At 45.8% G+C, this 22,508-nt stretch overlaps 1 protein-coding gene across 1 annotated transcript in view; it reads right to left on the bottom strand.

Moving 5' to 3' along the window:
- LOC135057111 (uncharacterized) overlaps nucleotides 1-22,508 on the bottom strand; it is a 194,019-nt gene that overhangs the window by 147,528 nt on the left and 23,983 nt on the right. Inside the window, exon 5 of the mRNA XM_063963010.1 lies at nucleotides 20,686-21,842. Within this exon, the coding sequence (XP_063819080.1) occupies nucleotides 20,686-21,842 (1,157 nt within the window). The remainder of the gene's footprint in view (nucleotides 1-20,685; nucleotides 21,843-22,508) is intronic.

The following is a 22,508-nucleotide window of genomic DNA, read 5'->3' as shown; positions in this document are numbered from 1 at the left end:
CCTGGTAAGTTTTATCTGTAAAGATGATTGCATTAATACAAAGAAGATGCTTATACTGTAAGTTATAAATATATTCTTTGTGTTATCCCAATCATTTTTATAGTGAGAACTCTGAGTATGACAGGGAGCATGAAAGGTGAGGCTCTGCAGTCTGGCACGTCCCTGCTCAAACCTATATTGAAAAAAAGAGTTGCCATCACAGAAACTGGTTAAATTGTATCCCAACAGCCAGTTTAAAAGAATAAGAAGAGACCGTTCTGATATAGGGGACTTTCAAAAACAAGCAGATCGGATGGAAGAAAAGTTCCAGAAATGCGGATATGAGATCTCAAATATCAAAAAAAACAAGAGAAGTGGAAAACCTGGAGAGGGGATGGATCTACTAACAGAGAAGACTACCAACACTAATGTAAATAATTGCTTTGAGTTTGCCTTTGTGACCACCTATAACATCTAGCATAAAAAGATTGAACAATCCTTTAGAAAGCACTGGGAAATCCTACAGAAAGTCCTATACTTAAAGAAGTACTACCAGCGAAACCTGTCTTTATCTACAAAAAATCTCAGAATCTATGGAATCGTCTGGAAAGAAGCAACCTCCCTCCAAAAAAGAAAGAAGGACACATCAATAGCAAAGGTTTCCATCGCTGTGGATCATGTATGGGATGTAAGGAAATTAACTAGAAATCCTTACCGTCAATGGTGAACAACATAGGATAGAGGCGTTTATCACTTGTAACGTCAAAAATGTCAAGGATCGAATGTTCCTGACACCTATTCTACATCGGACGAACATCAAGTCAATTAAAAGTTCAAATTAGCGAGCATATAAGAAACATCAAGAAGGGACTAGAAACATACGCCCTGTCGAATCACTTCAAGAAAGACCATCAATGTGACCCTAAAGAAATGATTAGATTGGTAGGGATTAAAAAGGTGGAGTGTAACAATAGACAAAAAGGAATATCAACACTGTTAGCAAAAAATGAGATGAAACTCATCCACAAATATAATACATTACCGCCCTCAGGATTAAATCTAGAATTTGAACTTAAATGGTTCTTATAATCATCCACTTGCACTGTTCTTTTATAATCTAGTTAACTCCATTTAATATTTCAATCTTCATATTAATACTCTAGTTTTTATTCCGTTTTAGTCAAAATCATATTGACAACCTAACATTAGTGAACTCTTATTTTATTTTATATCTGCATATGTAAAGTTAGCAATTACTATCTGTTCAACTAATGATTAGATACAAATAGCAAACCATAGGATAGTTAAATACACCATATCCTTTATCATAGGACTACTTCTATCACTATTCGTTGGAGAGGTACATGAATACTTCACTATGGTAGCATATATGATTATTAGGACTCTCGGTGGTGCCTAGCAACAAATCTGACAACAAACGAATGTCACAGGAAATGACGTCATCGGGACAGTGAGAACGGAAGTCCTGGTCCGCAACACATCTGTGGTTATAATTACTAAGACAGGACACACACATAATTATAATGTACAGCTAAACCCCCGCCGATGCACAGTAAGAAGTCCAATAACATAACAAAGACATAGGCTATGATGTCATTGACGTGACCGGAAGTGGAGGTCCGAGATACGCCCACAGATGAATGTTTTGTTATTAAATGGTTTTAAATAGGATAATTAGAGACCTGTTTGTATGCCTATTAAGTTTGGAAATTGGTTTGGAGAATATACAACCTCTAAACCTTGTTTTCAATAACCTAGGTGAATATCATGTGACAAGAGGTGTCACACGAGTAGGACCCATTGGGCCAATAGAAAAATGGTTGCAATGACAACCAGATCAACAATCCAGCAGGGAGCCATGTTATATCAGCTGACATCCATTCAATCAGTGGAACAACTGATGTGATTGGACAAGGGTAGTTTAAATAAGGGGATTGTGCAGTACCCAGGCACACTTACCTTGATAAAGACCCAAGTAAGGGTTAAAACGCGTTGGGAGGAGCACGGGGGACGTCCACACTGACAAGGATTTTGAGATCACCGGTATCCAGTTCGCCAATCCCGGGAGGTCGAGTCTGGAGTGTTGATACACCTATCTGAGAGTTGGTGACAGCTCTCAGAATTTCCGGTAATGTTACATCCATTATCAGTCTGGATTAACCCTCTGTGCCAGTGTGCTTTTCACTCATGGATTTTTAATTGTATTTTTTGCCAGTGTTTTTATCTCATATGTGCTTGGTGTATATTATGTGATTTACACTAAGAGGAAACTATTAAATGTGTTAAAAATTATACACACAAGGAGAACTCTCTTTCTTACCTTTTATATGGAATGTCCCCATCGTGGAGCTCCATAGAATTAGGAAGAGGACGCTGAGGGAGTCATTAAAAGACCATCACTACATGCCGAGACATGCCTTGCGTGAAGGGACTTATTCCACTATATCCATGTTTATCAACTGTGCCGATGATATATTTTATACATGGTAGACAGTGTTTGACATTTACAGCAAGAGATTTTCTATCTGTTCAAGAATATTTTATTTAGCACTAGTGCCTATTGAGACATCTAACACACCTCCTATCCTATATTTCTAGTAGGTAGTGTGGGAGACACTACCATTTGTATTGAATGTACCACAGCAGCTTTTAGATTGCGCACCAGAAGACACACGATCATTCACAAATCTATTGTACTGGAATTACTCCGCCTTTTCATCTGATTTAAAAGCTGTGAATGCTCGCCTCTTTTTATCCATTTCTTCCCTTACCTTTTTGTTTAGCCATATTGGTTTGAATTTAATAGTCTTATTTTTACTGCCCATGGGAATGGACTGATGGGTATATTTGTCTAGCATCGATGTAAAAACATCCCACGTTTCAGCAGTATTCTTTCCCTGAAACAAAGTTTCCCAATCTATGTCCTTTAGTGCGTGTTTCAGCCTGTTAAAATTTGCTTTTTTAAAGTTAAGAGTCTTAGTTGAACCCTTAGGATGCTGCTTTTGAAAATTAACGTTGAATGTGATATTATGATCACTGTTACCCAAGGTCTCGCCTACTGCAATATTTGCTATTATCTCCACGTTGTTAGTACTAGGTCCCGTATAGTCCTTACTATGATTGGTTTTTCAACTATTTGTGACAAGTAGTTATCTTTTAGCATATTTAAGAACCTTTTACTCCTAGCTGTATCACGATTCGCTGGCCCAATTTATGTCTGGATAATTAAAATCTCCAATGATTAGGACTTCCTCAGTCCTGTAGCTTTCCCGATTTACATCGAGAGTTGTGCTTCCTCAGTCACACTAATATCAGGCGGTTTATAGCATGTCCCTATTAAAAGCTTCTTTGTACATGTACCTCCCATAGAAATTTCAAACCATAATGGGCCTAATTCAGACCTGATCGTAGATGTGATAAATTTAGCACAGCTGCGATCACTTACACTGACATGCGGGGGGACGAACAGCACAGGGCTGTCCGCCCCGCGTGTCAGGCCCGATTCCCCCCCCCCCCAGAAGTACAAAAGCATCGCACAGCGGTGATGCTTTTAATGCTTTTGTACTTCAGGAGTAGCTCCCAGTCAGCGCAGCGCCTGGGCGCTGGCCGGGAGCTACTCGTCACTGCCCTGGGTCGCAGAGGCTGTGTGATGTCATGCAGCCGCAGCGGCCTGCCCCCGGTATGGTCCGGACACGCCCCCCTAAACGGTGGCTTGACACCGCCGTCTCAACCTCCTCCTGCCCAGCTACCACCTCTGCCTGTCAATCAGGCAGAGGCGAACGCTAGCCTACGACAGCCGTCGGCTGTCTGCCATGCGCCGGCGCACTCCGGTGCTGGCACATGCGCAGTTCGGACCTGATCGGCTGCTGTGCGAATTCGCACAGCACCGATCAGGTCTGAATTAGGCCCAATGTCTCCACAATATCTCCAGTTCCCTCGTACATAACCTCCTTTAAGTATGGTTTTAGAAATGGTTTAACATAAAGGGCCTAATTTAGACCTGATTGTAGCAGCTAATTTGTTAGCAGTTGGGCAAAACCATGTGCACTGTATTGGAGGCAGATATAACATGTGCAGAGAGAGTAAGATTTGGGTGGGTTATATTGTTTCTGTGCAGGGTAAATACTGGCTGCTTTACTTTTGCACTGCAATTTAGATTGCAGATTGAACACACCCCACCCAAATCTAACTCTCTCTGCACATGTAATATCTGCCCCCCTGCACTGCACATGGTTTTGCCCAACTGCTAACAAATTTGTGGCTACGTTCAGGTCTGAATTAGGCCCAAAGACATACAGCACTCCCTCTTTTAATAACCCTGTCTCTCCTGAAAAGAGTATAACCCTCCAAGTTAGCTGCCCAGTCGTGAGACTCATCCCACCATGTATCAATGATGCCTATAATATCATATTGTTCCTTCTTTACAAGCATTTCTAATTCCCCCATTTTGCCTGAAATGCTTCTTGCGTTTTCAGGCATACACTTTAGGTTAGTAATACCCTTATCTATTTGTCTATTTGTTGGTATCCTTTCCATTCTTAATTTTGCATTCCCTGATTTTTTTCAATTCTAGCTGTTCTTCCCCTCGCCCCTTCTCCACCCCCATTATACCTAATACCTCCCCCCTTGCTGCACTCACTAATGCTCCTGTAGCTTCTTTCTAATCCCTCCCCCCCAGACATCTAGTTTAAAATCTCCTCCAACCTTCTAACCATCCTTCCCCCCAGCACTGCTGCCCCCTCCTCATTCAGGTGCAATCCATCGTGACAAAAAAGATGGCGCCTGACTGAGAAGTCCGCCCAGTGTTCCAGGGGGATCCGGTCTGAAGATCGACAGTGTCTAGGTCGACAATGTTTAGGTCGACCACTATAGGTCGACAGTCACTAGGTTGACATGGATGGAAGGTCGACAGGGTTTCTAGGTCGACATGTGCTAGGTCGACAGGTCTAAAGGTCGACATGAGTTTTTCCAATTTTTATTTTTTTATTTTTTCATACTTAACGATCCACGTGGACTACGATTGGAACGGTAAAGTGTGCCGAGCGAAGCGGCAGCGGAGCGAAGGCACCATGCCCGTAGCATGGTGAGCGAAGCGAGCCATGCGAGGGGACGCGGTGCACTGATTTGGGATCCCGGTCACTTTACGAAGAAAACGACACCCAAAAAAAAAAAATTTCCTCATGTCGACCTTTAGACCTGTCGATCTAGCACATGTCGACCTAGAAACCCTGTCGACCTTCCATCCATGTCGACCTAGTGACTGTCGACCTATAGTGGTCGACCTAGATACTGTGGATAAAACGAACCACACCCGTTCCAGGAACACAAACACCTCCTTCCTACACCAGTGCAGGAGGGACCGCTCCTTCGGTTGCTGGAGGGAACAGTCTCCTCCAGCTCCATCATTTCCTCACTGCCATCCACAGAATCTTCATCCAATCAGGCGAATTTGTTGGGATTTGGTAGATCAGAGATGTCCTGACTCATCCTCTTATTCTTCTTCCTTCTGTGACCCAGCTGGCTACCTGTTCGCCCTCGTCTACCAGTGTCCCCCCTGCAACTCCTCCACCGTTCTATTTAAGCTTTGCTCCAGATTGTGAATATCTCTCAGTCTTGTAACGGTTTGCTCTAGATCAGTTACCTGGGCTTCCAGGGCAACCATTTGCACACCTCAAGTACCCTTGGATACTCATCCAGACATGGGTAAACATGCTATTGGTAATGATAATGTGTCTATTTTGAGAAATGACCTGTTGAAACACAATGGACTTTCCACTGCCGATATAACTAGTAATTCTGCAAATGTCTGTGGTATCGGTGGTAATGCTTGTGCTATGGTACATGTATCAGAGCCAGGGAGCCAGGGTGCAAGTCAGGAGGATGATGCAATGTTGAGGGAAGAGTCAGTGGCAGCTATAGTCACATGGTCTCAGAAGGCGTATGAGGGAGACCTGGGCGACTCTGCAGCTTCCCAACTGCGCCCCACTCTGCTATCAGCTCACTCACACAGACACAACAAGCAGATCACTGCCTGCCCTCTGAACCCTCTGTGAAAAGCCTACTTTTCAGGCAGAACAGAACCAGACCACTCCCTGGACACCCTGAGAATATAAGCTGACCAGTCTCCCAATTCTGCAGACCATTATAAGATGTACTGGGAGGAGGATCGATTGTACAGAGAGAGGTCTGTCCTCAGTACAGCACCAGGGAAGGATACTAAGCGGCAGACAATGGTGCCCTGAACTTATTAGGAAGGTTTGCTAAAGGTAGCACACAAGATACCCCTAGCTGCTAGCAGGACACTTGGCACGGAACTTTTACCGGTGCAGCATAAAGACCGCTGTAACCAACTACTGTCAGTCATGCCATATCTGCCAGTAGGTGGAAAAGGCTGGTGATGTGGGGAAGGCTTCCCTAATCCCTCTGCCAGCAATGGGCAAGTGGAACGCTTCAATGGCACCCTGAAGCAAATGCTTAGGACCTTTGTGGAGTCCCAGGGAAGAGACTGGGAGCAATTGCTGCCACACCTTACTTTGTGTACTGCGTGATATTACAGGAATCCACCAGCTTCTCACCCTTTGAACTCCTATATGGATACAAGGTGTGCAGTCACTTGGACTTGATACGAGAGGACTGGGAAGGGAAGCTAGTCATCCCTGAGACATCCATTGTACACAGTTCAGGGAAAGGATGGAGGCCATACTTGCCTACTTTCTAGGTCTCCTCTCTGGGAGAAGCCCAGAGAGGAGACGCTGTCAACCTCTTTGAGGGGCGAGGCCGGGCTGTCTTTCATTAGGTCCCGCCCCCACACTGGGTAAAATACCGTGATTCGCGGGTCTGCAATCATCCATTTTTCGAACCTGATGTGTTAACCAGGATAATTGGATATCCCCCGTAGTATATTAGAGCTATAGCAAAAGTTAAAGCCTCTGCACACTACTGTGAGATACATGTTAGAGGGAATCCATAACTGGCTGAAGTATTGATTTCAACTGTTAAGATTCTCATTAAATTTATGTTGTTTTTTTTTAAATAAAGTATTTTTATTTCGAAGGAGAGTAGTTTGCATACAGACATTGCATAACAGGAACACATTAAACACGTAATGACATGTCCTCATCGGGGAACAGCATTCACTTTCGACTTATTTTCAAACTATGTCATTTGCTCATAGGTGCATAGGAATGTACAGTTATATATACCATTATTTTGCATTATCCGTACACTCTAGTATTCATGAAATCACATTATACTTTGTTTTGTCCCCCCCCCCCCCTCAAATATAACTCTTACGGACAATCCGTCCGAGTAAAACCCTTTAAAAGAGAGGAAAACAATCAGAAACCAAACACAGAGAACCCCAGAAATAAAAAAATTTAAAAAACAAAGAGACAAAAAACATTATGGGGAAGAGGACACATTGGGGGATACTAGCACTCTAAATCCTACCCTGTCCAGATGGGCACAGAGCCACTCTCTCATTCACAACCCATTGGGTGAGAGGGAAGCCTATGGCCCTAGAAGATCATAACTTGGCAAATCCAGGACCTGTTAGTAACCCTATCACCATTAAGTTGTAGGGTCTGGGACGGAGTATATGGATTCCAGCCATGGAGACCAAATTCTTTCAAATTTAGCGGAGGCATTGTGTTTCATATAAATGTATCTTTCCTTAAAAACAGTGTCGTTTATTAGTGCCTTAAGAGCGGGGAGTGTAGGGCCCTTAGGGGCCATCCATAGCCTCGCAATGCTCACCTTCGCCATTGCACATATGTTGCGAGCATATAGGCCCTCTGGACCAGACACAAAGTCAGAGCTACCCATTCCCAGGATGCAAAATTGCGGAGTAAGCATGGCCTCGTCCACCCCTGTGTTCCCCAGAATCGATCCGACCCCCGCCCAGAAAGCCCGCAGCACCGGACAATCCCAAATGAGGTGCCAAAAAGTACCTGCAGTCATCCCACACTTAGGGCAGTCACCCACACGACCCGTCCCGAATTTGGCCAGTCTGGCCGGGGTCATATATATTCTATGCAAAAGGAAGTATTGTATCTGTTGATACCTGATGGATTTGGTAACCGTGCATGGAGTTTCCAAAGCAAGGGCCCAGTTCTCTTCATCTATGGGGCCCAGATCCTGCTCCCATTTGACACGGAGACGTGTCAAAGGATCTATATGTAGTTTGGCGAGTAGATAACCATAAGCATGGGAAATCATCTTAACTCGACCCAGCATACTTACAAAGGTCTTAATGGGAAATGGTATAATTTTAGGGGGGGAATTGGCGAATTGGGACTGCAAGGCATGTCTGAGCTGGAGGTATCTAAATAAAAAAGGTGTTAGGAAAATTAAACTCATCTTTTAGTTGTTGGAAGGATTTGAGCGTATTATCCGTATAAAGGTGATTTATGGAAATCACTGATTTAGGGGCCCAAACTTCCCTCCCCTCGAGCGCATACAGTTCAGGGAGCCATTTAGAATACCAGAGGGGGGTATCCGGGTCCAATCCATCAAATTTCAAAAGAATTTTTAGTGCCTGCCACACCTTCATGGCTTGGTATATAAGAGGAGGGAGGAACCGGGCCAAGCTCCCACTCAGCAACACCTGCAGGGGGGATAAGTCGGGGAAGTAGCATTGGACAAATACCCAGTGTAGAGAAGTGACGCCAGTATCCTGTACCCATGCACTAATATGAGACAGCTGAGCGGCATAGTAGTACATCTGAAAGTTTGGCAAGGCCAGACCTCCGTCGCTGCGCAGCCTGGTGAGAGTGTTCAGTTGTATTCTAGGACGTTTGCTAGCCCATATTAAAGAAGACAGGACACTATTCAATTTTCTAAAGAAGGATGGATGAATATATACAGGGGATTGCAGAACCACATATAGAATCTTAGGTAGTATTATCATTTTTACGAGGCTGACCCTGCCAGATACAGTCAATGGAAGCTTACACCAAGTCTTGGATTTACGAGTAATTTGTTGCATGATCGGATCAAGGTTCAAAGGTGTAAAGTCAGAGGGGTCATTGGTTACCTGAATCCCAAGATATTTAAATTTCGCCGTCCAACATAGCGGTAGGGAGATTTTAGGAGCAGCAGGGGGGGGGCCAATCACAGGCATAATAGAGGACTTAGACCAGTTAATATGAAGGCCTGAATATACACCGAACTCCTCAATCAATTGCAACACTGTAGGCATAGACCTGGTGTAATCCTGCAGAAACAACAGCATGTCGTCAGCGTAAAGGGCAATCCTATCCTCACGAGGGCCGGTATGAATGCCCACCATGCCTGGGTGGGACCTTATTAGACAGGCCAAGGGTTCGATGGCCAGGGCAAACAAGGTTGGGGACAGAGGACATCCCTGCCTGGTCCCGCGAAACAGGCGGAACGAGGGAGAGATATAGCCATTCACTGAGATCCTGGCAGTCGGGTGCTGATAAAGCAATTTAATCCATTTTATAAAATTAGGCCCGAAACCCATAGCTGTCATGACCTCCCATAGATAGGACCACTCGATACTGTCAAATGCCTTGGCGGCATCCAGTGAGACCACTACCGAGTCAGAGGGGAAGTCATATGGGATTTGTAAGATGGTATATAATCTACGTAGGTTAATAGAAGTGGACATCCCTGGCATAAAGCCGGTCTGGTCGGAGTGGATAATGGAAGTAATTACGGTGTTGAGTCGAACTGCTAAAATCTTTGCCAGGATCTTAGCGTCAGTGGGAATCAATGATATCGGTCTATAGGATTCTGGGGATCTAGGGTCTTTTCCGGGCTTCGGGATCACTATAATAATCGCCTCCGCCATAGAGGGGGGAAGTTGATCATTAACAAAAATATCAGAATACAGGGCGTGAAGCCTAGGACCGAAGAAATCAATGTGGGTCTTGTATACCTCTGAGGGGATGCCGTCATAGCCCGGTGCCTTGCCGCTGGGAGACAAGCCAATAGCCGCCGTTACCTCTTCCAGAGTTAAGGGTGCCTCCAGCATCTCAGAGGCCTCCGGGGGGAGTGTGGGTAGGGGAATATTACTTAAATAAGCGGAGAGGTCTGATGTCGAGTCTACCAGTTGTGAACTGTAGACCTCAGCATAGTAGGAGCGGAATAGCTGCGCAATTTCCGGCGTGGTGTTCACAAGGGCGCCATCGCTACCGGTCATCTGAGAAATTGTAGAACCTGGGCGGTCACTGTGCACCAATCGAGCCAACAGGCCACCTGGCCTATCGCCCTGCATGTAAATATTAGTAGCCTGAAATAGAAGCGAGCGCGAGTTTTTATCAGACAGATGAGCCACCCATGCCGACTGGGCCGCCAGCCAGCGTACCTTCAGCGCAGGGGTGCCATCCACCAAGTATCTAGATTCCAAATCCCTGGCGTCACTCTCAAGGGCTCTCTCTCTCTCCCTGCAGGACATTTTGAGGGCAGAAATACGTCTAATATACGTTCCCCTTAGGAATGCCTTAAATGAATCCCAAACCACTGTTCCGGGGGCCGAGCCTACATTGTCAGTAAAGTATCCCTCCCACTGAGTCACCTGGTCAGAGCAGTCACCTATTTGCAGCAGCCAGGAAGGATGCAGTTTCCAATAAGATTGACCCCTCTGGCTCACCATAGCGAGAGTCAACACCATAGGGGAGTGATCAGATATACCCCGGGCCTCGTATTGGACGTCAACCACCCTAGGGAGAAGAACGGGGGAGAGTAGGGTCAGATCGATCCTGGAGAACGAACCATGCGTGCCAGAGAAGCATGAAAACTGTCTAGTCGTAGTGTGTCGAGCTCTCCACACATCCACCCACTGCAAATTATTCAGAAAATCAGCAAATTTAGTAGGACTAGAGCGGACCCCAGCAGCCTGCGGAGAGCGCCATCTGTCTAAAGCTAAATTCATGACATTGTTAAAGTCACCCAAGCAGATTACCGGGGTGTCCGGAGAGGAGGCTATGAATGAAGCAGCTTGCTGTAGTACATCGTACGAGAATGGGGGGGGATATAAACCGCCAGTATGTAGTAGGGTTGGGAACTTAGTCTACATTCAAGGAACACAAATCGACCGTATTTGTCAGTCTTGACCGATACCAGCTCAAATTGGACCGATTTCTTTATCAGGATTGACACACCCCTGGAGGAAGAGGAGTGAGAAGCGTGATAGGCCCAGCCCACCCAGGGTCTTCTAAGTGACAGTAACCTATTCCCCTCCAAGTGAGTCTCGCAGAGACATGCAACATCCGGGCCATATTTCCGAAGTGTAGTTAATACTAAGGAACGCTTTATCTTATTATTTAAACCTCGAACATTCCATGTCAGAAATTTCAAATTAGCCATAGATCTGGTAATATTCTATGTAGTAACCTAAAGATACAGTCCAGCGAATATTCCTGGAAATTGTTAGTGAGGGTAATAACAGTGCTATACTACTCAATCCCTGATTCTTAATCGACAGTATCCAATGCATCAGACATACTTCCCACATCAAAATGAATGTACTCCAAAACAAATTTAAGCATGAGAAAAATAACAAACTATAGAAAGAAAAAAACTTGTGTAAGGCACAGCAACAAGCTGTTCGCTGAACTCTCCCCCCCTCCCCGTATACCAGCCCTAACTTCGGCATACTTAAATCCCAAACTATCGTTTCTATCTCTCAAGGGCTAAATACTAAACAAAACCCTTAACCAAAGTCAAGCGATCAAGAGAAAGAAAAGAAAAGTCCTGAGCCACCAACGCCAAGGGGGGGCTCCCTGGACAATGGGTAGATGCCTCTGGTGGTCCCAACCGATCATTAGACAGTGCAGGGCCTCAATCCGGGGCCATCTGGCGCGCTCCCGGAGCATATCTGTCCAGCCATTGGGCCGCCTCTCTAGGGGAATTGAAGAATTTGGTTTCCCCGTCCGCTACCACCCGGAGTCGGGAGGGGAATAGCATAGAGTAGGAGACGTTCAGGTCTCTGAGGCGCCTCTTGATAGGCATAAACTGGGCTCGATCCTTCTGGACTTCCGCGGCAAAATCAGGAAAAGCAGACACGGTAACCCCGTTTCTGGTAAGGGGGCCTTTTGTGCGTCCCAACCGGAGGACCGAGTCACGGTCCTTATAATGCAGAAATTTGGCGATGAAGGTGCGCGGAGGGGCGCCAGGAGGTAGAGGACGAGATGGTATCCGGTGTGCACGCTCCACCGTAAACTGTGCCGTGAAGGATTCAGCGCCGTACAGTTCCTTAAGCCATGACTCCAGGAAGACCTCAGGCTGGGAGCCCTCCTCCTTCTCTGGCAGGCCCACAAATCGCACATTATTTCTACGCAGCCGACCCTCCATGTCTAGTAATTTGGATTGAAGGGATGTTACTTGCTGGGTTACCGTGGAAATAGATTGTTTCATAGGACCGCACATATCCTCCAGATTCGAGACATGGGTTTCTGCCTCTCCCACTCTCTCTCGTATGCGCTGGACGTCCTGCCGAAGCAGTGAGAGATCACACTGCACTTTCTCCATCTTATCTGAAAGACGCTGTTCCGATCCAGCTATTGCCTCCAGCACTTGTTGAAGAGATGGAGCTGCGGGTGTGTTAGGGGATTCAGCAGCTGTTGCAGATGGGGAGTAGGAGTGGGACGGAGAGGCCCCCTGCGAAGCGGCCTGCGAGGCCCGTTGGTTTAGTGGGTTAGGTTGTCTGGCAAATTTCTCCAGCTTCGCCGCAGCCGTGCGCTGGCCGTCCCGAACCATGACGGACAATAGGTAGTAACAGACACTCCGGTATAATCTCAGGTCAAAAGCGTAGAAGGAGACTTCAGCAATGAGTGAATTTTAGGGTTGTAATAAGCAGAAACACATCCGCAGCTGGTCTCCAAAGTATTAGGCAAATGTAAAAGAAAGTACTGGCAGCGTCCCAGAATATAGGTGAGAGCAGGAGCGATGCAGTTATTTAGTATGTAAAATAAGACAGCAACTGAAGTCAAAGTGTAATTTGATCCCAGGAGGTAGAAGTCACTCACCAGTTACATATCAGTCAGCCTTTAAGTGAGAGTGTTCCCTCTATGACTGGAAGCAGCAGTCCAGAGCAGTGGGGCCGGGAATCTCCAAAATTGAGGCCGGGGATCCGGAGGAGGTATAGGCCGCAAATCCGGAAGTATGTCTCCTCGGCCGTACAGACCCCGGGGAGAGCGGGGAAATCGCCTGCCGGTGCCCTGCAGCGTAGGGAAGAAAAGCAGGGTATTCAGGCACACCAAAGGGGCCAGGATATTACAGGAGGATGTTTAATCCAGGGAGCTCCCGGGATCTGCTTCCTACTCCTCTGCTGCCGTGGCCACGCCCCTAAATTTATGTTTTTACTATTGTAGAATTTAACATTGCAGCCAGAATTCTGGGAGTCGGATGAATGTGATTATGATAATGTTTACGACATGCCTCAGCTTGCTGCGTCCGAGGTCCTCTTGCACTGTTTCATGTGTCCAATATGTAAATGAAAGAGCCCTCAAGATGTCAATTAATTGTCCTTAACCTTTTGAATCAAATCCATAGAGAGAGAGGTTCTCACTACGTACTAAGGAGATGAGGGGGTATATTTAATAAGGTGCGTGTTCATAGAAGTGGAGATGTTGCCCATAGCAACCAATCAGACTCTACTTATCATTTATCTAGCATCTACTAGAATATAAGAGCTGGAATATGACTGGTTGCTACGTGCAACATCTCCACTTCCATAAACCCACACCAAAGTAAAGATAACCCAAGTAATCCATATAGCCTGAATTGCTGGAACCAATGGAGGTAATTGAGCCCCACTGAGCATTTCATTATTAATAAATGCAACACAATATGTGGCCAGTGTGTACACATAGGTCTGTATGCACGTTTCACTTTTCTGCAGTATTTTGTGAGCAAAAATGGTAGAAAGAATATAAACAGTATCTCCGAACCCTGTAACTAATTAAATATCAAAGTCTTTATTTTGCATTTTATTTCTCCAAAGGCACCGTTGATTCCAGCTTCACTCATACTATGATAGACATACTGTATATAAAAACACCTGTGCTATATTTCCTGTGCTTTTCACTATTGGGAGAACACAGAAATCCACACCAGACGTAAATAAGGCGCACGTTTAATATACATCAAGACACACTAACAAAAATATATAAAAAAAAAAGGTTTTAGCTTTGAGTTGACGAAAATAAGCTTACTGGTAGATTGCTGGTAATGCTATATAGTGCTGGCTGTGGTGGTACTAACTTTCAAGAACAGTTCAATATATAAGCAATCCTTGTAAAAAAAACTGTGCAGAGGTCCAAATAGTCAAAATTATGCTCATAATTAAATGAATCTATAGGGTGAAGCGATGAATACAGTACAGTATCAAAAATATATACTTTTGTAACAGAGGTTATCCTGTCAATTGCAGACTACATCCTAACAACTTAGTATAGCAGAATCTTATTCATGGCAGGGTGTGATGTGCTGTTGATCACTGGTTTGTCCTTCAAACAATGCCTCTGGGATAGGTGGTCTCTCTCGCTATGGTAGTTAGTAGCAATCTCTTTGCCATGCAGGCAGGGCTGCCATAAGAGATTGTGGGGCTCAGGACTGACAAAACAGACAGGCCCCCTTCTTTGTAAGAGCCCGGGACTCCAGTCCCTGCAGACCCCCCCTGTTGGCTGCCCTGCATGCAAAAGATATAATAAAATTTTACTCACCGGTAAATCTATTTCTCGTAGTCCGTAGTGGATGCTGGGACTCTGTAAGGACCATGGGGATTAGCGGCTCCGCAGGAGACTGGGCACAACTAAAGAAAGCTTTAGGACTACCTGGTGTGCACTGGCTCCTCCCACTAAAACCCTCCTCCAGACCTCAGTTAGGATACTGTGCCCGGAAGAGCTGACACAAATAGGAAGGATTTTGAATCCCGGGTAAGACTCATACCAATCACACCGTATAACTCGTGATACTATACCCAGTTAACAGTATGAAATATAACTGAGCCTCTCAACAGATGGCTCAACAATAACCCTTTAGTTAGGCAATAACTATAAACAAGTATTGCAGACAATCCGCACTTGGGATGGGCGCCCAGCATCCACTACGGACTACGAGAAATAGATTTACCGGTGAGTAAAATCTTATTTTCTCTGACGTCCTAAGTGGATGCTGGGACTCCGTAAGGACCATGGGGTTTATACCAAAGCTCCCAAACGGGCGGGAGAGTGCGGATGACTCTGCAGCACCGAATGAGCAAACTCTAGGTCCTCCTCAGCCAGGGTATCAAACTTGTAGACTGTTGCAAAAATGTTTGAACCCGACCAGGTAACAGATCGGCAAAGTTGTAAAGCCGAGACCCCTCGGGCAGCCGCCCAAGAAGAGCCCACTTTCCTCGTGGAATGGGCTTTTACAGATTTAGGGTGCGGCAGTCCAGCCGCAGAATGTGCAAGTTGAATCGTGCTACAGATCCAGCGAGCAATAGTCTGCTTAGAAGCAGGAGCACCCAGCTTGTTGGGTGCATACAGGATAAACAGAGAGTCAGTTTTCCTGACTCCAGCCGTCCTGGAAACATATACTTTTCAGGGCCCTGACTACGTCCAGTAACTTGGAATAATCCAAGTCCCAAGTAGCCGCAGGCACCACAATAGGTTGGTTCACATGAAAAACTGATACCACCTTAGGAAGGAATTGGGAACGAGTCCTCAATTCCGCCTTATCCATATAAAATACAGATAAGGGCTTTTGTATGACAAAGCCGCCAATTCTGATACACGCCTGGCCGATGCCACGGCCCACAGCATGACCACTTTCCACGTGAGGTATTGTAGTCCACGGATTTAAGTGGCTCAACCCAATGCGACTTCAGGAAATCCAACACCACGTTGAGATCCCACGGTGCCACTTGAGGCACAAACGGGGGCTGACTATGCAGCACTCCCTTAACAAAAGTCCGAACTTCAGGCAGTGAAGCCAGTTCTATTTGGGAAGAAAATCGATAGAGCCGAAATCTGGACCTTCATGGAACCCAATTTTAGGCCCATAGTCACCTCTGACTGTAGGAAGTGCAGAAATCGACCTAGCTGAAATTTCTTCTTTGGGGCCTTCCTGGCCTCACAGCACGCAACATATTTCCACCATATGCGGTGATAATGGTTTGCGTTCACTTCTTTCCTAGCTTTAAATAGCGTAGGGATAACTTCCTCCGGAATGCCCTTTTCCTTCAGGATCCGGCGTTCAACCGCAATGCCGTCAAACGCAGCCGCGGTACATCTTGGAACAGACAGGCCCCCTGCTGCAGCAGGTCCTGTCTGAGCGGCAGAGGCCATGGGTCCTCTGAGATCATTTCTTGGAGTTCTGGTTACCAAGCTCTTCTTGGCCAACCCGGAACAATGAGTATAGTTCTTACTCCTCTCCTTCTTATTATTCTCATTACTCTGGGTAAGAGAGGCAGAGAAGGGAACACATACACCGACTGGTACACCCACGGTGTTACCAGAGCGTCCACAGCTATCGCCTGAGGGTCCCTTGACCTGGCGCAATATCTTTGTTGCTTTTTGTTGAGGCGGGACGCCATCATGTCCACCTGTGGCCTTTCCCAACGGTGTACAATCATTTGGAAAACTTCTGGATGAAGTCCCCACTCTCCCGGGTGGAGGTCGTGTCTTCTGAGAAAGTCTGCTTCTCAGTTGTCCACTCCGGGAATGAACACTGCTGACAGTGCTAACACATGATTTTCCGCCCATCGGAGAATCCTTGTGGCTCCTGCCATCGCCATCCTGCTTCTTGTGCCGCCCTGTCGGTTTACATGAGCGACCGCCGTGATGTTGTCTGACTGGATCAGCACCGGCCGGTGTTGAAGCAGGGGTCTAGCCTGACTTAGGGCATTGTAAATGGCCCTTAGTTCCAGAATATTTATGTGTAGGGAAGTCTCCTGACTTTTCCATAGCCTTGGAAGTTTCTTCCCTGTGTGACTGCCCCCCAGCCTCGAAGGCTGGCATCCGTGGTCACCAGGACCCAGTCCTGTATGCCGAATCTGCGGCCCCCTAGAATATGAGCACTCTGCAGCCACCACAACCGCGACACCCTGGCCCTTGGAGACAGGGTTATCCGCCGATGCATCTGAAGATGCGACCCGGACCACTTGTCCAACAGATCCCACTGGAAAATCCTTGCATGGGACCTGGCGAATGGAATTTCTTCGTAAGAAGCTACCATCCTTCCCAGGGCTCGCGTGCATTGATGCACCGACACCTGTATACGTATTAGGAGGTCTCTGTCTAGAGACGACAACTCCTTGGACTTCTCCTCCGGGAGAAACCCTTTTTATCCTGTTCTGTGTCCAGAACCATACACAGGAACAGTAGACGCGTCGTAGGAACCAGCTGTGACTTTGGAATATTCAGAATCCAGCCGTGCTGTTGTAGCACTTCCCGAGATAGTGCTACTCCACCGAACAACTGCTCCCTGGACCTCGCCTTTATAAGGAGATCGTCCAAGTACGGGATAATTATTTCGGCCATTACCTTGGTAAATACCTCGGTGCGGGGGCCAGACCAACGGCAACGTCTGGAATTGGTAATGACAATCCTGTACCACAATTTTGAGGTACTCCTGGTGAAGAGGGTAAATAGGGACATGCAGGTAAGCATCCTTGATGTCCAGTGATACCATGAAATTCTCCAGGCTTGCAATAATCGCCCTGAGCGATTCCATTTTGAACTTGAACCTTCGTATATAAGTGTTCAAGGCTTTCAATTTTAGAATGGGTCTCACCGAACCGTCTGGTTTTGGTACCACAACATTTTGGAATAGTAACCCCGGCCTTGTTGAAGGAGGGGTACCTTGATTTCACCTGCTGGAAGTACAGCTTGTGAATTGCCGCCAGTACTACCTTTCTCCGAGGGCAGCAGGCAAGGCTGATGTGAGGTAACGGCGAGCGGGAGTCGCCTCGAACTCCAGCCTGTATCCCTGTGATACTATTTGCAGAACCTAGGGATCCACCTGTGGGCAAGCCCACTGGTCCCTGAAGTTCCCGAGACGCGCCCCTGCCGCACCTGTCTCCACCTGTGGAGCCCCGTCATGCGGTGGACTCAGAGGAAGCGGGGGAAGATTTTTGATCCTGGGAACTGGCTGCTGGTGCAGCTTTTTCCTTCTTCCCTTGTCTCTGTGCAGAAAAGGAAGCGCCTTTGACCGGCTTGCTTTTCTGAAGCCGAAAGGACTGTACCTGAAAATACAGTGCTTTCTTAGGCTGTGAGGAAACCTGAGGTAAAAATTTTTCTTCCCAGCTGTTGCTGTGGATACGAGGTCCCAGAGACCATCCCCAAACAATTCCTCACCCTTATAAGGCAGCATCACCTGTCCACTGCCGGGTTTCTAATACCTTCCTGGCAGAATGGACATTGCATTAATTCTGGATGCCAGCCGGCAAATATCCCTCTGTGCATCCTTTATATCTAAGACGACGTCTTTTATATGCTCTATGTTAGCAAACTATTATGTCTTAGAGTATTAATATTATCTGACTAGCTATCAGACCACACTGCAGCAGCACTATTTATGCTGAGGCAATTGCAGGTCTCAGTATATAACCTGAGTGTGTATATACAGACTTCAGGATAGCCTCCTGCTTTTTATCAGCAGGCTCCTTCAAGGTGGCCGTATCCTAAGACGGCAGTGCCACCTTTTTTGAAAAATGTGTGAGCGCCTTATCCACCCTAAGGGATATCTCCCAACGTGACCTATCCTCTGGCGGGAAAGGGTACGCCATCAGTAACTTTTTAGAAATTACCAGTTTCTTATCGGGGGAACCCACGCTACTTTACACACTTCATTCATTCATCTGATGGGGGAACAAAACACTGGCTGCTTTTTCTCCCCAAAAATAAAACCCCTTTTATGTGGTACTTGGGTTCATGTCAGAAATGCGTAACACATTTTTCATTGCCGAGATCATGTAACGGATGTTCCTAGTGGATTGTGTATATGTCTCAACCTCGTCGACACTGGAGTCAGACTCCGTGTCGACATCTGTGTCTGCCATCTGAGGTAACGGGCGCTTTTTTGAGCCCCTGATGGCCTTTGAGACGCCTGGGCAGGCGCGGGCTGAGAAGCCGGCTGTCCCACAGCTGTTTTACGTCATCCAGCCTTCTATGTAAGGAGTTGACATTGTCGGTTAATACCTTCCACCTATCCATCCACTCTGGTGTCGGCCCCACAGGGGGCAACATCCCATTTATCGGCCTCTGCTCCACCTCCACGTAACCTTCCTCATCCCACATGTCGACACAGCCGTACCGACACACAGCACACACACAGGGAATGCTCTGACTGAGGACAGGACCCCACAAAGTCCTTTGGGGAGACAGAGAGAGAGTATGCCAGCACACACCAGAGCGCTATATAATGCAGGGATTAACACTATAACTGAGTGATTTTTCCCCCAATAGCTGCTTGTATAAACAATAATGCGCCTAAATTTAGTGCCCCCCCTCTCTTTTTAACCCTTTGAGCCTGAAACTACAGGGGAGAGCCTGGGGAGCTGTCTTCCAGCTGCACTGTGAAGAGAAAATGTCGCCAGTGTGCTGAGGGAGATAGCTCCGCCCCTTTTTTGCAGACTTTTCTCACGCTTTTTAATGAATTCTGGTAGGGGTATTTATCACATATATAGCCTCTGGGGCTATATATTGTGATATATTTGCCAGCCAAGGTGTTTTTCTTGCTGCTCAGGGCGCCCCCCCCAGCGCCCTGCACCCTCAGTGACCGGAGTGTGAAGTGTGTATGAGGAGCAATGGCGCACAGCTGCAGTGCTGTGCGCTACCTTGGTGAAGACTGATGTCTTCTGCCGCCGATTTTCCGGACTCTTCTTGCTTCTGGCTCTGTAAGGGGCCGGCGGCGCGGTTCCGGGACCGAACATCAATGGCCGGTTCCATGCGGTCGATCCCTCTGGAGCTAATGGTGTCCAGTAGCCTAAGAAGCCCAAGCTACCACCAGTTAGGTAGGTTCGCTTCTTCTCCCCTTAGTCCCTCGCTGCAGTGAGTCTGTTGCCAGCAGATCTCACTGTAAAATAAAAAACCTAAAATATACTTTCTTTCTAGGAGCTCAGGAGAGCCCCTAGTGTGCATCCAGCTCAGCCGGGCACAAGAATCTAACTGAGGTCTGGAGGAGGGTCTTAGTGGGAGGAGCCAGTGCACACCAGGTAGTCCTAAAGCTTTCTTTAGTTGTGCCCAGTCTCCTGCGGAGCCGATAATCCCCATGGTCCTTACGGAGTCCCAGCATTCACTTAGGACGTCAGAGAAAAATATATCACCCGCCCGATCATTTGATCAATGCGTTCTACACACTTCGACAACTGAAAAAGTTGCCTTAGTGTGATGAAATGCATCAATGTACATCATACAGTACTTAGGTTCCCAACAACTAATGTTATGTAGTAAAGATATCTAATAGAATAAGAAAACTTTAAGTGACAGTCTAGTCTTGCGTGATGACACAGTTATCCACTGACATAAGTTAAATCTAACATTATAAACATGTTAATATGCGGTGTAAAGAGCTTTTAGATGCCCTCCATAACTATGAGATACACCTTTAAGTGTACATTCTATAAATGTACACATAAATATATTTATAATTCATATTAATATATCAGCAACTTTTTACAATATTAAAATACAGTATTGCTGCAACCCCATTTATCGTCTTATCAGATCATGGAAATTGTTTTTTCCTTGTATGAATTCTTTCATGTCTAATCAGATTTGATTTCTCTGTAAAACATTTCCCACACTTAGAGCATGGAAATGGTTTCTCACCTGTGTGAGTTCTTTGATGTGTAACAAGATCTGATTTCTGTGTAAAACATTTCCCACACTCACAACATGGAAATGGTTTCTCACCCGTGTGAATTCTCTGATGTTTAACAAGAAATGATTTCCGTGTAAAACATTTCCCACACTCAGCACATGGAAATGGCCTCTCACCTGTGTGAAGTCTCTGGTGTTCAACAAGTTTATATTTCTGCGTAAAACATTTTCCACACTCAGAGCATGGAAATGATGTCTCACCTGTGTGACTTCTCTGATGTGTAACAAGATGTAATTTCTGTGTAAAACATTTCCCACATTCAGAACATGGAAATGGTTTCTCCCCTGGATGACTTCTCTGATGTGTAACAAGAGCTGATTTTCGTGTAAAATATTTTCCACACTCAGGACATGGAAATGGTTTCTCACCTGTGTGAGTTCTCTGATGTTCAACAAGAAATGATTTCTGTGTAAAACTTTTCAAACACTCCGAGCATGAAAATGGCTTCTCACCCGTGTGAGTTCTCTGATGTGTAACAAGACCTGATTTATGAGTAAAACATTTTTCACACTCAGAGCATGGAAACTGCTTCTCACCTGTGTGACTTCTCTGATGTCTAACAAGAAATGATTTCTGTGTAAAACATTTCCTGCACTCAGAGCATGGGAACGATTTCTCACCCGTGTGACTTCTCTGATGTGTAGCAAGACCTGACTTATGTGTAAAACATTTCCCACACTCAGAACATGGAAACGGCTTCTCACCGGTGTGACTTCTCTGATGCCTAACAAAGACTGAATGATGTATAAAACTTTTACCACATTCAGAACAGGAAAATATTGAATCACCTTTATGAGCTGCACTATGTATCATTATAGCCGAAGGATGAGAACAGTCCCCATGATTAGAAGGATCAGGTGATTTATCTGCACTGAAAAGTGCTGGTTGTTTATGAAGGATAGTGGGGTTTATCCCAGAAGAATCCTGCGTGATGTTATCTTCTATTTTAAAAGCTTGAGAAACAGTGAGATCTCCCTCCGAGGTTTTCCTGCTTGTGTGTTCATCTGCTGGAAATAAATGAAAGTGTAATATTTTACATTGAGGAACAATTTTTTTTATAATTTTAATTTCAATTTACAAATACACAAATCAGTCATCCTTATCACCACCTGCCTAATAATGTGTAGGTCACTCTCATGCTGTGAAAATAGCTCTGGTTTGGGACATGGACTCCACAAGACCTCTATAGGTGTCCTATGGTATCTGGCACTAAAACTTTAGCAGCAGATCCCTTGAGAGCTGTAAGTTGCGAGGTGGGACCTCCATTGCTCGGATGTTTTACAAGCACATCCCACAGAGGCTCAATCAGGTTGAGATCTGGAGGATTTGGAGTCAACACCTTGAACTCTTTATTTTTTTTACATTCAGGACCAAAATTTACCCAGATTTTAATTTCAAGTTTCAAACTGCAAAAACTTTATTATAATACTGTGTATACATAGAGAAAATGTGACTTGTACTGAACTGATAAAATGACAGCTTACAATATAAAACAACCGGACTGCTAAACACAGTGCACAGACCCAGCCACAGTGACATGCAGATACAACAACAGACTTTAGGGTGTGGAGTACAGACTGACCAGTTATATTGGATGGTAACACACAGTGACACGATGTGAGGAGGAGAGTAGGAGTATAATAGGGGCTGACGGCTTCTGATGTATGAGATAC

Source organism: Pseudophryne corroboree, chromosome 3, assembly GCF_028390025.1.
Source record: "Pseudophryne corroboree isolate aPseCor3 chromosome 3, aPseCor3.hap2, whole genome shotgun sequence".
In the NCBI taxonomy this organism is placed as follows: Eukaryota; Metazoa; Chordata; class Amphibia; order Anura; family Myobatrachidae; genus Pseudophryne; species Pseudophryne corroboree.
Note: the sequence above shows the minus strand (reverse complement) of the source record. Positions and strands in the feature narration are given on the sequence as shown.